Below are 15,042 nucleotides of genomic sequence, written 5' to 3' on the forward strand. Positions count from 1 at the left end.
TTCGTCAAAATGGCCTGAATTCAGATTAACAGAACACCTGAATTCCATGATTGACAGGTGTGCCTGAATACTTTTGTACATATATTGTACTTAGCTGTGGCACTGGAGCCTGAAAGAGTGCGAACGATGCTTGTAAATGTAGGACTATGACACTGCTCTGCAGTGAAACATAACTACATCTGCCAATAGTGCTGGAAGTACAGGTGTTGAGAGTGCTTCAGCACCCCCTCTGGCTCTTGGTGACAATGACTTAGAAGCGATTCTTTCTCCAAAAATAATATTGTTGATAGCTGCCAATGATTCCAATGAACTTCAGTAAAGTCTATTGGTCGTTCTGACTTTAAGCACCCTGACCTCAAAACGTCTTCCAATGACAATCACTTAGAAAAGGCTAGCAGATGGTTTCAGTCTGATATCCTTGTTGGCCACAAACAAACAGGTATTTCTGGGTTTTTCTCCATGTGCATGTCACTGTTGGCATACATTAACATTTTTAGGATGCATTTCCCTTCCCTGTAATTAATTAGCACATGCCTAGGTATAAAATGAATTGTACTTCTTCCTGCAGTGACCTGTAAATTGAAGAACTACCAGCTGTGAACCCAGAAAGAGTTAGCTAACTTAATGCTTTACTGAAGCTTGCTGACCTCTTCCAAAATCTTTGTTAAGTCAATTCATAATGTTTCTGTTAAATCACTTAACACTTTACAACAGATTCTAGATGCTTCCCTAAGTGTCATTTAGGATTGTATTTAGTATGAAGGGCATCAGACTCTCCTGCAACATGCCAATAACAGTTTTATGGTGGATCATCTGGGTCATGATTTTCTTCCAAAACCTGCCTTTACAGCACCACCAACCACAGTGTTTCGAGACTTTATGTTTGAAAATAGCAAGTTTCCACAAACCTTCCACAAACTGGACTTTGCTGGTGGGAATGCTGGAAGTTGTTGTGGTGAGAAATATTTCTGGGCAGAGCTTGGGATCTTTCAGAAGAAAAGAAAATATTGTTACACATAGAAGTCAAACACTAGTAATAAAAAAGACAATTCCATATGAACATATTTATAAAAACAAAAATTGAAGAGACATGGACCACCACATAAATCATTGTCTTTTAAAAAATAATCTTGAGACCTTGAAATGGCCTTCATATTAAGTTAAAAGACAATGTTTTCTATAAGACGATTTAGCACTCTACATCAGATTTTACATGCTTTCCCCAAGTGCCAGTTAGGATTGCATTTAGTACGAAGGATCTCAGAGCATCATTTCACTTCAGTATGGGATTGGTATGCTGAAGCGAAAGAATGGTGGAAGTGTGTAGGTATGTCATCAAGGGTTGGTGCATTGCCATGGGTATTATTGGGAGATATTGTTCCCCAGACATAGAATACCTAACAGTGAAATGAAGGCTGTTCTTTTTACCATGGGAGTTTATTGCTGTCATAATCACTGCTGTTTACATACCACCACATGCTAAGGCCTAGGACATACTGACTGTGTCGCGTGTGCATTGCGGTTGCGGCACTCAAATGCCTATGATAATAGCCATCAATAATACTGTTTTATTTAGAAAAGTTAGAAAAGTGAAGACCATAAAGTTGACCAGTTTTCACCAGAAAGCAATCAAAATTTACAAAATATCAAATATTACTTCATGAACAAGCAGCATAATGGAAAATATATTGGTTCATACGTCAATCCACAGTTAAAACTGGAAAGAGCTTGGAGATCAATACAAATTATGTCTGTGAAAGTAGCTGTTTTGCAGCTTACCAAAATCACCCAATTTATCTTAGTTTATCTTAATCTCTTCACCTCCTACTTACCTCATTATTAAAGAGTAAAGTGGCATTAAGTTATCAGATTTGAGTCAGGTAGTGTGTGAGACAGGCAGTGATTGGCTGGTGAGATATATTATGATTATATGTCTGAGACTTAAGTTGATCAGATATTCCTTGCGCCATCTACTCCAGAACTGTTCCGATAAGTACTGCACTCTTCGCCATCTTTTTTTGGCATACAAGTCTTCTCTGACAAAATTTCCAGGAGGCGGAAGAGGAGCAAGTGTCTTCATTGTAAGTAGATGATTAGGAGTTAGTGGTTCAACACTTGTCCTCTCTGTCTCGTAGCTCTTCCTTCAGCCCCTAACAAGTTAACCTGTTCCCTGGACTGCCAAGTGGCTCAGAGGCTGAACCCCTGTTATTTTATATTCATTGATTTGCCATTTTTATTTTGCATCTGTTTTTATCTTTGCCTTGTGTAATTTTGTTCTGCTTAGACCTGTGTTCCTAGTCTTCCCTAGTGTTGTTAAACCTTAGTGTTTGTAAAGGTTTTCAAGTTTCTGTGCTTGTTACTGTAAGTTACTCCACCTGTTGCTTGTTGTCCCCTGCCTTTGCTGATTGGTTGTTTTTGGTTATGTTTCACACCTACCTGCTGTTAGCCCTGTAATCTGTGTAAATTTAAATGCCTGCCTTAATTCTGTACTTCAGTTTATCATTGCTGTTGTTACTCTATGTTGGTAGTTGTGGTTGTCACCCAGGCTAGCTCTCAGTTTCTCTGTTTCTTTTATGGTTACTTCTTTAGTTAGTTCTTATTTTTCCCTGTTTTATGATTGACACCACATGGTCCCTTTATTTTGTGGTTTCCCCCTTTCTATTCTGTTCAGTTAAAAAAAGTCCTCTGTTAGCTGTGAGCTGTTCCATGGCTTGCCAGTCTTCCATCCCTTTGCCATGTCCCACCTTAACAACGAGCTCCTCAATGAGTCAGCTGCCTCCTTGTTATTGTGTCACAATGCAGGGGAAAATGACATTCTATGAACTGTACACATTCACTGAGGTAATCTTGTCTTAACTGGCTGCCTGTGGTATATTTAAGAGCATGCCTAACTACCACAAACTGAAGGACAAGATAGGAACATTAGTGATCTTGGGAGGAGGGGTTTTTTAGCAGACTCCATTATTTGTAACCCACAGAAGACAATTCACAATTACATACCATGATCCACAGATATTTCATTATCTACAAATAAGTATTTTATTATTTCTGTTGTGTGAAGTTATATCGAAAAAATTGGTAGACAGGTAAAGTTGTCATGACCTGCTCATACGATCCTCCTGTGTGCCACACTCCCTCATCAACCTCGTGTGAATTCCTGGTTGTTCTCAGCTATTCTGCGTTTCCGTCCCTTAGTTCTGTGTATTTAGTCCGTGTGCTACACTGTCTCCCCTAGGTCTGTCATTAATGTTGCCTGTGAGTGAAGTCTGTGTAAAAAAATACACTTCAGTCCCCTCCATTTTACCCCTTTATGTTTAGTATCTGGCAAATGTTCATAGTTTACCTTGCTAGAGATTAAAACAGCCACTCTGTATATAGTTTGTTTTATGTAATGAATAAAAAACTCCTGACTCCCACACACACACACACTGTTGTGTTGAAAACAACCTTTTCAATGTAACATGTTCCTTATCAGATAGAAGAGTTTACTGTAAGAAGACTATATGGGCTTTATGTCTTTTCAGTCTGGTCTCATTGTCATTGTAATATAGTCCACAAAAATTATTTTGGATTCACACATTGTGTTGGTTATCTCCCATGTCACCTTACAGAACTGTGAGCTCAGGAAGAAAAAATAATGTCTGAATAAACACAACTTCCACAGTAGTCCCATAGTAGTGGTATCATGGACCAGAAATGAATTCAGGTGGCAGAAAGGTTCTAGACCAGGGGTGTCCAAACTACTACAGCAGCCCGCTGTCCATTTCTAATTGGCCCGCTTCAAATTCCAAAAACATAATGGAATATGGCCCACACAAAATTCGTTGTATCTACCACAATAAAGATATATTCTATTCTAAAAAACCAAAGAAACGCAAGATAGCAAGTGAGTGCTTTTCAAATTTCAAACACCATGGGAAAAGGAATACATTATTGAAGTCAAGGGGAAATTTGTCTGTTTGATTTGCAATGAAACTGCTGTAGTGATGAAAGAGTATAATGTACAACAACACTATGAACCTAACCATCAAACCTACACATCCTACACTGGTGCCATGTAAATAGCAACTAGCCTGGAAGCTCAACAAGGTTTTTTTTCTCATGCTAGCAAAACACAAGAAAATGCCACATTGCCCAGCTACGAATTAGCTCAGCTCATCGTCCAACACCGGAAACCTTTCTCAGATGATGACTTTATAAAACAGTGCCTCACTAAAATTCCAACTTATAATGTGCCTGGAAAAAATCCATGACGTCAACAATGTTAGCATGTCCAGAAATACAGTTGTGTGGCAAATCGAAGTCTTGTCAACAAACTTAAAACACAGAGTGTCAAATAAAGTAATTTTGCTTTGATTTTGATTTTTACTTGATTACATGTGATGAGAGCACAGATGCCACGGACACTGCACAGCTGTTAATTTTTCTGCAGGGAGTTGATGATGACTTTTGCATTACAAATCTGTTGCTTGATCTTAGGAGTCTAAAGGGCACAACAATGGGTAAATACATATTTGAAGCTGTGTTCGATGCAATTGACAAGATGGGACTTGAATGGGGCAAGCTGTGTGGAGTTACAATGGATGGGGATCCACCTACGACAGGTGAGCGCAAAGAAATGGCCGTGGTGTGTGCCACGGTGCAAGAGAGCGGAGGTGAGGCTGTTAAAATGCACTTTATAATCCACCAAGAAGCTCTCTGTACCAGTACAGTGCAGCTTGATGATGTGATGAGCACTGTTGTGAAAATTGTCAATATAATTCGGTCATGAGGGCTCTACCTAGAGAATTTCAAGCTTGATGTTGATGCTGGGGACATACTCTACCATTCTAATTTATATTGGCTAAGTTGACATACATACATATGTGAGCAAACATTTTCTCTGTTAAATCTAAACAAAAACAGATTGAGAACGAAAATCAAAGACGGCCATCTGTGTGATGTCGTTCGCATCTCTACCACAAAACTTAATGTTGACCTGCCAGCCATCCTTCAGTCCAAAGCGCAGCATCACTGCTCCCACTGAGGCAATGCTGTTCCCATTATAGGTGAGTTATAATATACAGTATTCATGTTAGAGAGAGAGAGAATACCGGTTCCATCAAATTGACAGGTCGGGTCAAAAGGTCACTTGTGGGCGGGGCTTGTGTAGGCGGGGTTGTGGTGGTACGATGTGACGTCACGGGAGTTGGATTTATTTATTATTTATTTCATTATTTATTAATTAAATTATTTATTTAATTAATTATTTATTTTAAATTATTATTTTTAATTATTATTTATTATTATTATAAATTATTTTAAATGATTTATTTAATTATAATTTTATTTTAAAATTATATTGAGGAGAGTGCTATATTGAGGAGAGTGCTTATGAGTGTGTGTGTTATTTTAATAAGTTATTATTTTGTCGGGCACAGCCGGGGCCGAGCGGGGGTGGGTTACCTGATGGAGCGTGAGCATACGGCGTGTCTGGTGTTACGGTACCGCGGTAAGGTCCCGGGCTTTGGAGAATCAGCAAAGGCCTTAGAACCCTGTGTCTGGTGCGGTACTGCGCTAAGGTCCCCGCGGGCTCGGATAATCCTCGGAGAGAGCGATGCCGGAGAGCTGAGAGCCGTGCCGCGGCGCGAGTCTGATGCCGGCGAGCTGAGAGCCGTGCCGCTGCGCGAGTCTGTGACAAACTCTGAGAGACTGAGACTCTGGGAGAAAATGATAAAGTTGGAGCGAAGAATGAGAGGAGGAGGAGGTGGAGGGTCTGTCGTCCAATAAAAACGCTTGGCGCTAGTTTTGACAATGTATGTGTGTTTCTTCCTCACGCAGGCGTTTGTATTACATCAGCGTATGGTGCCACACTTTTGAAGGCCGTCTCTAACGACTTGGGCCATACATGCACCCCCAGTAAAATCAGTTTGAAGCTTTGTTCCCCGTATATGACCTCGCACAAGTACAGATATGAGTGCACCTGGTTAATTGCAATTAAATAATCTAGTAAAGACACGCAAGCGTATTACATCAGCGTATGGGGCCATACTTTTGAAGGTCGTCTCTAACGACTCGGGCCATACATCAAGTTGGACACCTCGACTCCCAGTGCTTAATAGAGAAACGATATGACTGCACCTGGGGAGACCCTCGGCGAGCGGGGAGGGGGGCCTTTTCCTCCTAGGGTAGAGGCGCCAGGCCTTATCACCCGTACCACGCCCCCACCAGCGGGGAATATATGGAGCTTTGCGATGTACGGGGAACACTAATTCTTAAAAAAATACAGACATGTCCAGCACTACCGAAATGAAAGTTTCAGCCTCACCTTCTAAGACTCAGCAGGAGCAGGAGACCGTTATGCAGCCTCCGGGGGCTCCTAGGATGATTGATACGGCAAGTAGACGGGTACCTATGATGTGCCCGTCGGAAGACCCGAGAGCTACCTGGGAGCTGCCCAACGGGGATAAACTGGTCTGCCTCTTTGACAACGCTGCGGAGGATCTGCGCGTCTTTCAGGTCATCGGAGACGGCCCAGACCCCACGAAAGACGACCCTTATCAGGTGTTTTTTTCTGAAACGGAATGGGGAAACTTGAAGACTATCGTTGCTCCGTTGATGGAGGAGACCCCCGACCCCGACATTCAGGTGGACAAGGGAAGAATGGAGATGTACTATAGAGATGCTCGTAAACAACGTAGCACCTTTATGAAGTGGGACGTGACCGGGGAGCTGGACAAGAGAATGCTGAATATATGGCAGCGGCCTAAATGCGACTGTTTTGGGCTGCTGATACCGTTTGTGATTTGGATGCGGGTGATTAAAGAAAAGTCCGGTTACTTCCAAGCGATGTTTAAGGAGAGTCGGGGGCGTAAGGAGATGCAAGAGTTGAAAAAACCTACGCCGTAAGGATCACCCCCACCCCTCTCCCCCTCACCCACCGTCGCTATATAAAGTGCACTCCGTTACAACCCCTTTCACAAACATCAACAACATCATGGCAGCATCAGCAAATTATAGCAACAGTGTGTTCTCCGACGACGAAAGCGGGGACAATGAGGCTACAACTGCAACACAGGCCTCTGATCCTGGGGATCTCCCACCAACACCAGCCTCTGACGCCGGGGAGCTCTCCCCGTCCCCTCCATCAACACCGGCCTCTGATCCTGGAGAGGACTCTCCGGCGCCTGAGATCTGCACGCTTCTCTCCAGACCGGCTCTCTGCCGTGGGATGCTGGCTTGTATTAAGGCTATGATAGTGGGCCTTTTAGCCTCAGTCATCAGGAAACATCAAGAGAGAAACTGCTACGGTTGTGAAGTGGGGCACCCCAGTCAGAGACAACACCCTTGTTTGTTTCCCCCAGGTAGAAATTACTTTTACATACACTTTGACTCTGTGTTGCGTGACCTCTGGACCGACCGGCTGACACCCGCCTTGACCCACGTTCTGTCGACCCTGGGCATCGGAGCGGCCGTCGGCAGGTTGGAGGGGGCAGTGGAAGCTATCCTGTACGATCTGCATGAGGCCCGCGACGGCATGCTGGAAATCAGTCGACTGGAACAAGATCTGTTTGAACAGAACCCCTCCCTTAAGCAGCTCCTGGAAGAAGAATTTCTGACTCGTTGGGAGGCCTGAGAGTAAAACAAAAGCATCTTGTGATGGGGAACGGTATCGGGAGACTCTTACGACGGTTTATGTTAAATGTTTTTTTAGAAAAAGTTAGTCCGCTGTTGATGCATGCTATTGATAAAAACAAGAAAAGCGATTGTGGGGATAGGGATGATCATGCTTGTTGCTGCTTTCATAGAGTGTTATTTGAGATTGCTCAAGTCGGAGAAAATTATCAGCGGGGGATGGATTTACTTACTCAGCTGATGGCAGAGGGAGAAAGACAATCCCCCGAAAGTCTCATACGCGCCTGTCTATCTTGTATCCCCGACAATGAATTTGACTGTAATCACATTTTTGTATTTTACGCTTTAATAGTAGATGTAGTTGCCTATAAATTTCATGATAACCAGCCTATCGATGTTAATCAGTTGCTTTCTACTCTGCATACATGTATCGTTGAAAAAGCCACTATATCCACCTTAATGCATGTGACATCGCTAATCTTCCTCAACAACTGTCACGGGTGTAACTAATTGTATACCTGCATTTTTAAAATATATATCTTTCACTAATTGTATACCAGTATTTTTTAAATATATCTTAAAAAATGTAACTTTCACAAATTGTATACCAGCATTTTTTTAAATGTATCTTTCACAAATTGTATACCAGCATTTTTTAAATGTATCTTTCACAAATTGTATACCAGCATTTTTTAAATGTAACTTTCACAAATTGTATACCAGCATTTTTTAAATGTATCTTTCACAAATTGTATACCAGCATTTTTTAAATGTAACTTTCACGAATTGTATACTAACATTTTTAAAATATATATCTTTCACTAATTATATACTAATAAAAAATTTTTTTTTTATTATAATAATAATAATTAAAAAAATTAAAAACTTGAATACCAGTGTCTTTGTAAATAATAGACAAATATGATGAGCAGGGTGGCCAAGTGGTTAAGGCGTTGGACTTAAGATCCAATGGACATATGTCCGCGTGGGTTCGATCCCCACCCCAGCTAAACTCTTTTGTAAAATAATAATAATAATAATACACAATATTAAATAATACACAAACTCTACACAATATGGGTTAAATACAGAAAAAAAAAAACAGAATTTCACTGATGTTCACTCAGTCTGTTAACATCCCCCCTCCACAGACAGCTATAAAACGGCACTTCGCCGCTCTCTCCCACTCACTGTGTGTGAAGCATGTCTGTTGCCAAGACTACAGCTCGCGTCTTGAGCCGTTCGTACTATGACCCCAGCCAGCCGGGGTCATACGGGGGTTTCTCCAGACTGAAGAGAGGGGTGGGTGGAAAAGTGAGTAGTGATGACATCAGAGACTGGCTGTCTATGCAAGACAGTTATACTTTACATAAACCGGTTAAAAAGAATTTCCCTAGGAACAGAGTGTTTGTACCGAGAGCCATGTATCAGTGGCAGGCCGATTTATGCGACATGCAAGGGCTGGCCAAATACAACGACGGGTTAAAATACCTCCTTACGGTGATTGATGTTTTTTCTAAAAAAGCCTACGCGCGTGCTATAAGAAACAAGACTGGGGAAGCTGTAAAGGAGGCCTTTGATTCTATTTTAACCGAGGGGGGCGTCCCCCTCAAGCTACAGACGGATGCCGGTAAGGAGTTTTTAAATGGGACTTTTCAGAAACTTTTAAAAACTCATAAAATCACCCATTTCACTACGGCTAGTGAACTTAAAGCTTCCGTCGTAGAGAGATTTAATCGAACGTTAAAAGAAAGGATGTACAGGTACTTTACGGCTAAAAACACTCGGAGATATGTGGACGTGTTGGACGATCTATTAAAGGGGTACAACCAGTCATTTCACAGCGCTATTAAAATGAAACCTTCCGAGGTCACGCTCGATAATGCTCATCTAGTATTTGATAATCTATACGGCCCTCTGAAGAAAAAAAGCACACGGCCACAATTTAAGTTTAACATAGGGGACACCGTGAGAGTCATTAAGCACAGTCAGATATTTGACAAAAAGTACGAGCAGACATTCACCGATGAGTACTTTGTCATATGCGACCGTGTGCCCAGATCCCCACCGGTGTATAAATTGAGGGACGTGCGCGGCGAAATACTAGAGGGGACATTCTATGAAGCGGAGCTGCAGAAAATCAAAATATCTCCGAGACGCACGTTCAAGGTCGAGAAGGTTATAGGCTCAAAGACCGACAGAAAGGGGAAAAAGTGGATTTTAGTACATTGGCAGGGTTGGCCCTCAAGGTTCGATTCGTGGATACCGCGGTCGGACTTGATACAGGTTTAATTTTTTAATAGAAAAGAGGGGGAAAAATGGAGGATCGTCCCTCTTTTTACCTCACGCTGCCGTCAAACTCTTGTCTCTCCATCTTCCCCGATAACAAGAGTTCGGATTACACTGTGATGTTATCGCGACCTATAGAGCTACGGGGGCCTTACGAGGTAGCGCTGGCTGAAATCATGTATTGTTACACGTGGCGAAATATCACATACCCGGAAAATAGTTTTGAATTGCGGGATACGGAGGCGGAGGCAAAGAGAGAGGCCGATCCTTTAGTGGATCGGCCTTTCCTTTTTTCTCGGAAAATTAAAGTCGGCTATTATGAATCTCTGAAACAGATTGTGACAGAGATGGACGCTACGTTAAAAAAATTAGGTAGTGAAGTTTCCTTCTCATACAACGAGATTACGCGAAGGGTTAATATAACGGGAAACCAGAAGTACAAGATCCAATTTAAACCTACTCTGGCCTACATGCTGGGCTTTGAGCCGGGTCACTGGTATAACCTAGGAGGAGGAGGTAGCGGGTCGACCTCACCCTACCCTGCCGACATTCACGCGGGATTCTACAATATGTACGTCTACTGTAACATCGTGGAACCGCAGCACGTGGGGGAATTTGTAGTCCCGCTCCTCAGAACCGTTAAAATAGACGGTGCGTTCGGCGACGTAGTCACTTTGCCGTTCCACAAGCTGCACTACGTACCGGTGAACAAGCAGAGCCTGCAGAATTTGCATATTGAGATAAAGAACGATCAGAATACTCTGATTAATTTCTCCTACGGAAAAACGATCGTCAAGCTACACTTTCGCCCCGTTTAAAAACAAAACAAGAGAAAGCGCAGGTGGTGGTGGTGGTGGGGGGAGCATGGCGTACCACAATCCTCAGAGATTTATTTCGTATTACACCAGTCAGGCGGGACATGGGCTCCCCGGTTTTGCGGGGGGCCCAGTGATGTACGGGCGTGGCTTGGGCTCCATGCTCAGTAGGGCTTTTAGATTTGTTTTACCCTTTCTTAAGCGTGGGGTCGATATAGCGAAACCTCATTTGAAATCGGCGGTCAAAGGAATAGGATCGGATCTCGCCAGCTCTGTAGTCAGCGGCCGTTTTACAAACACAGCTGACCCCAAGCAGGAAGGGTCGGGTCTGCTGTTCCTCTCTCGGAGGAGGGGGGGGAGTAGAACGAGAGCCCAGGCCCCTCTACCTCAGCACCAAGGTCATCGGAGAAAAAAAAATAAACTTGGCAGAGCCGTGAGGATTCCCAAGTCTCGACAGGCTAAGAGAAACAGGAAACCCCCCGGGGACATATTTTAAGAGAGAGAGAGAGAGAAAACACCAAGTAATCAAGAATGGCTCTAGCTCACCGCCTCTCAGCAGAATGCACCAAATCTGAGCTAGATCTATTTGCGGCCCCTATGACGCAATTATCCATAGATCAGACCAATTATGTAGAAATCAACCCATTAAATTCCATTACCGATCAGGATGTTTTGGATTTCCTAATACCGGGGTCGGGCAATTTCTATCTGGACCTCAACTCTACACTGCTATATCTAAGGCTCAGGATCGTTAGGGCCGATGGAGCCCCCCTGGTTGACGCCGACCCCTGTGGTATTATACAGTACCCGCTAAACAGCATATTCTCCCAGCTGGATGTGAGTCTGAACGACGTCCTGATCAGTTCTTCGTCGGCCACGCACCCCTATAGGTCATTCATAGAGACCCTGCTCAATTTTTCTACAGATACGCTAGAGAGTCAGTTTTCGGCAGGGCTCTGGTACAAAGACGTCGGAGCCGATTTGGATAGCGTGGACGTCTCCGCGCAGGGCCCTAATGTGGGGTTGCAGAAGCGAGCCGCCTTCTGTAGAAACTCTAGGGAATTTTCTGTAATGGGCCCTATACACGCAGATATTTTTTTCAGTGAACGGATGCTGTTAAACAACGTGGATATACGCTTAAAGTTTGTAAAGGCTAAAAGCGACTTTAGCCTCATGTGTAGAAATGACACCGATTACGAGCTGAAAATACTGAGGGCCAGCCTGTTTGTGAAAAAAGTGGAGGTCTCCCCGGCGGTGTCACTGGGTCACGCGGCCGCTCTCCTGAAAGCAAACGCCCTGTACCCTATAAGCAGGGTAGTCGTTAAAAATTATACGCTGCCCGCGCAATCGCGGGTCTGCCCGCAGGACAACCTCTTCCTGGGCAACTTACCGCGCTACATCGTTTTGGGGATTGTGGACCACGCGGCGTTCGTGGGTACGCGAAACAGAAACCCGTTCAGGTTTCAGCATTGTGACCTAGAATTTCTGAGCCTCTCCGTCAACGGCCGACACATACCCAGCAAACCGTTCCAGCCCGATTTTAACGCGAGGCAGTCGGTCAGAGAGTTTTACAACCTTTTCCTGGCTACAAACAGGCATTTAAGGGATTCGCCGTTATGCATTAACCGCGAGGATTTTGAAAACGGATACTCGCTATTTGCTCTCAATCTCTCCCGAGACGACGAGCTGGACGGCGGTACCCTGTCACCCGCCATCAGCGGCACGTGCCGTCTGGATTTAAGGTTCAGAGCCCCGCTACCTCGAACCATGAGTCTCATCGTCTACGCCTGCTTCGACAGCGTGATTGAAATAAACGCCAAGAGACAGGTTTTGGTGGACTTTTAATCATCATCATGAACACTCACCAGCTGGAATGCCTTTTACGCCCCCTGCTAGGGGATGCTTTTGGAGGCGTGTGGCCTAGCGATTTATTACCCGCCCGCATAGAGACCAGGCCCGCTTTTCTGGTCGCAAACACGCATGACCAGAATAGAGAGGGTGAACACTGGATCGGGATAATTTTGGAGCCCCAAGAGGGCAAAGCCTCCTTCTTTGATTCTTACGGTTATCCCCCCGATTCCCCTTACTACCCAAAGAGTTTTATGCGCTTCTTGGGGATGCACGCTACCGAAATAAGGTATAATACGCGTCAAGTTCAACCCGACTTTTCTTCCACGTGCAGGGCCCACGTCGCCTTTTTCCTCTACCACCGCTTCAAGGGCCTTTCATTTCAAGAGACTATGATGTTGTACTCTGACGACTTGAGGAAAAACGACGCTCTAGTATCCAAGTTTATCAAGAAATATCACAAGTGTATTAGCCGTGTTAATGCTGATAAACTTTCAAAGCTGCAAAATGTATGTTCCTTAAAACTATTTAAAGATTGTTATGGTTGTTAGATTAATGATGGGGGAAAAAATAAAAAAATTGTTATGGTTGTTATATTAATGTTGGGGTAAAAAATAAAAACGTGACACCTTTTATTCAATAAATTTAACATTTTATTAACAGCTGCGTTACAGGCATTTTAATTTTTTTCCACACGTATATAAAACACTTAATCGCTGTAATCTATCCACGGAGCATAAGGAGTACCCTTTATAGGCCATAAACGATATTCAGGGGAGGAATCGCGCTGCGTGTGAGGGGTTCCCGCGAGCGGGGGTGGCGAGTCGTCCGCAATACGTTTTCTACGTCTCCCGAGCTTCTGTTTCACAGGAGGGGAGGAGGGTAGCGGGGGTCCCCTTCCACCGTAATCTTTAAGATGGCTTAGGGCTTTCCTGGCTTGGATGTTACCCACGCTCGTGAGGGGTATGTTTAATTCGGATATCACGTTTAAAAAGGGTTCCCAGCCTTTAGGATATTCGACGGTGTGGGATTTAGGCTGTGATAAAGTTTTCATCAAATCTAAAATATGGGAACCTTTAATGGGTCTATCTCTGATGATGAGTTCACCCGACTGGGTCCAACGTACCGCCCCGTCGGAATCGAGCAGTTTCTGCATGATGTACCCCACGTTCTTTCTAGCCCTGGGACCCACTTGCTGGACAACTTCCTGTACAGATTTGTTCCTAGTCGCGTTGCCGCTGTCAGGCTGTCTCCCCTCCTCCTCCTCCTCCTCCTCCGTTTTTTCTTTCCGCTCAGTAAGGACAATTTCTCGCCCCTGATGTTCCTGTTTTCGGACTAGATTCAGATACCTCTGTAGCAATTGATTGCATCTCTTTACTTTTTCATGCAAATTCATACCCGGCTGATTTATTAAACTGTGCATCTGGTTTTCAAGTTCGCCCTGGGCCGATTCGCCGATGGTATGCGGGGTCCCCCTCTGGGTCAGCGTACGGAGTTGTTGGGGGGTCAGCATGAACATTTTTTTCACTTCGCTCATGTTGGTAAAAAGCTAATTAGCCGTCTTACCGGCAAACAGGCTTGTGACGAATGGCAGAGCCACTGATAAGAGCGGTAGTAAGAATCCTCCTCTTTGAAGCACTGCCTTGCGTTTCCTAGCAACGCTGTTTTTCTTACAGGCGAAAAGTTTAATCAGTGTTTTCTGTTTCTTCAACTTGTTAAATTGAGCTACGGTTAAAGGTATACGGCCTCTTATGAGATTGAGACAGATTTCGGAGAGAGCCAAAATTATGTCATTAGATGGGTCAGCCGTAAGAATCTTTTTACGTTTCACCCCCCTCGTCCTCTGTAAAACTTTAAGGGTCGGCAGGTGTTTCCTGAGATGATCGGACATAGCTTAGTAGTGATAAATCAATGGCTCGCCGGTAGAAAGACGACGGGTAGAGACCCCGGTAATAATCCGGTCCTGAGTCGGAACTCTTCTGGGCACGTGGCTCTCAAATCGACCAATAAATAACCGTGGGGTGGCCCTGTCGCCTCTTGATAAGAATCTAGAAAAAACTTTTTCTGCCAAGGAAACATCTGCTGAGCTAAAACTTTGATTTGCATTCTGTCTCGCACATTCTTAAACAGACAATAATAAGTAGTATTTAGGGCTATAGTCCTGCTGTACTTGCCCTGGTGAAATACGTTCTGCACCAGGTAGATGACCGAGATTTGTCGGTGATGTCTGAACCTCGTGAAAGCTTCTGCCACGAGTTTGTTTTCGGACGCGCTGTCCATCAAATCATCGATGATTATCAAGGAGCCTGAGGGGAAGCGTTCCTCGTCTTCCCAGCTTTTAGGAAGCCCTTGTATAAATTCAATTTCGGTGATCCGATCGCGCAGTTCATCATACAGCGGCTGATGGGAAGCGAAACACCACACAATTTTTTTAACGGGGGCCCCTATGAAACAGTGACTCTGATTTAAAAGCATT

At 44.0% G+C, this 15,042-nt stretch overlaps 1 protein-coding gene and 1 non-coding gene across 9 annotated transcripts in view; one reads left to right on the forward strand and one right to left on the reverse strand.

Annotated features, from left to right (window-relative positions):
* Positions 1 to 15,042, reverse strand: part of LOC125739146 (uncharacterized) — a 68,945-nt gene that overhangs the window by 16,698 nt on the left and 37,205 nt on the right. For 7 of the 8 annotated variants that reach the window (XM_049008967.1, XM_049008966.1, XM_049008965.1 and 4 more), the window contains exon 4: positions 909 to 986. The exons of the other annotated variant lie outside the window; for it this stretch is intronic. In XM_049008967.1, coding sequence (XP_048864924.1) covers positions 909 to 986 — 78 coding nt within the window. The remainder of the gene's footprint in view (positions 1 to 908; positions 987 to 15,042) is intronic. 8 annotated transcript variants of the gene reach the window in all.
* Positions 8,542 to 8,624, forward strand: trnal-uaa (transfer RNA leucine (anticodon UAA)). Its single transcript has one exon. It is a non-coding gene; the product is annotated as a tRNA-Leu (tRNA).

Source organism: Brienomyrus brachyistius, chromosome 3 (genome assembly GCF_023856365.1).
Source record: "Brienomyrus brachyistius isolate T26 chromosome 3, BBRACH_0.4, whole genome shotgun sequence".
NCBI classification, from domain to species: domain Eukaryota; kingdom Metazoa; phylum Chordata; class Actinopteri; order Osteoglossiformes; family Mormyridae; genus Brienomyrus; species Brienomyrus brachyistius.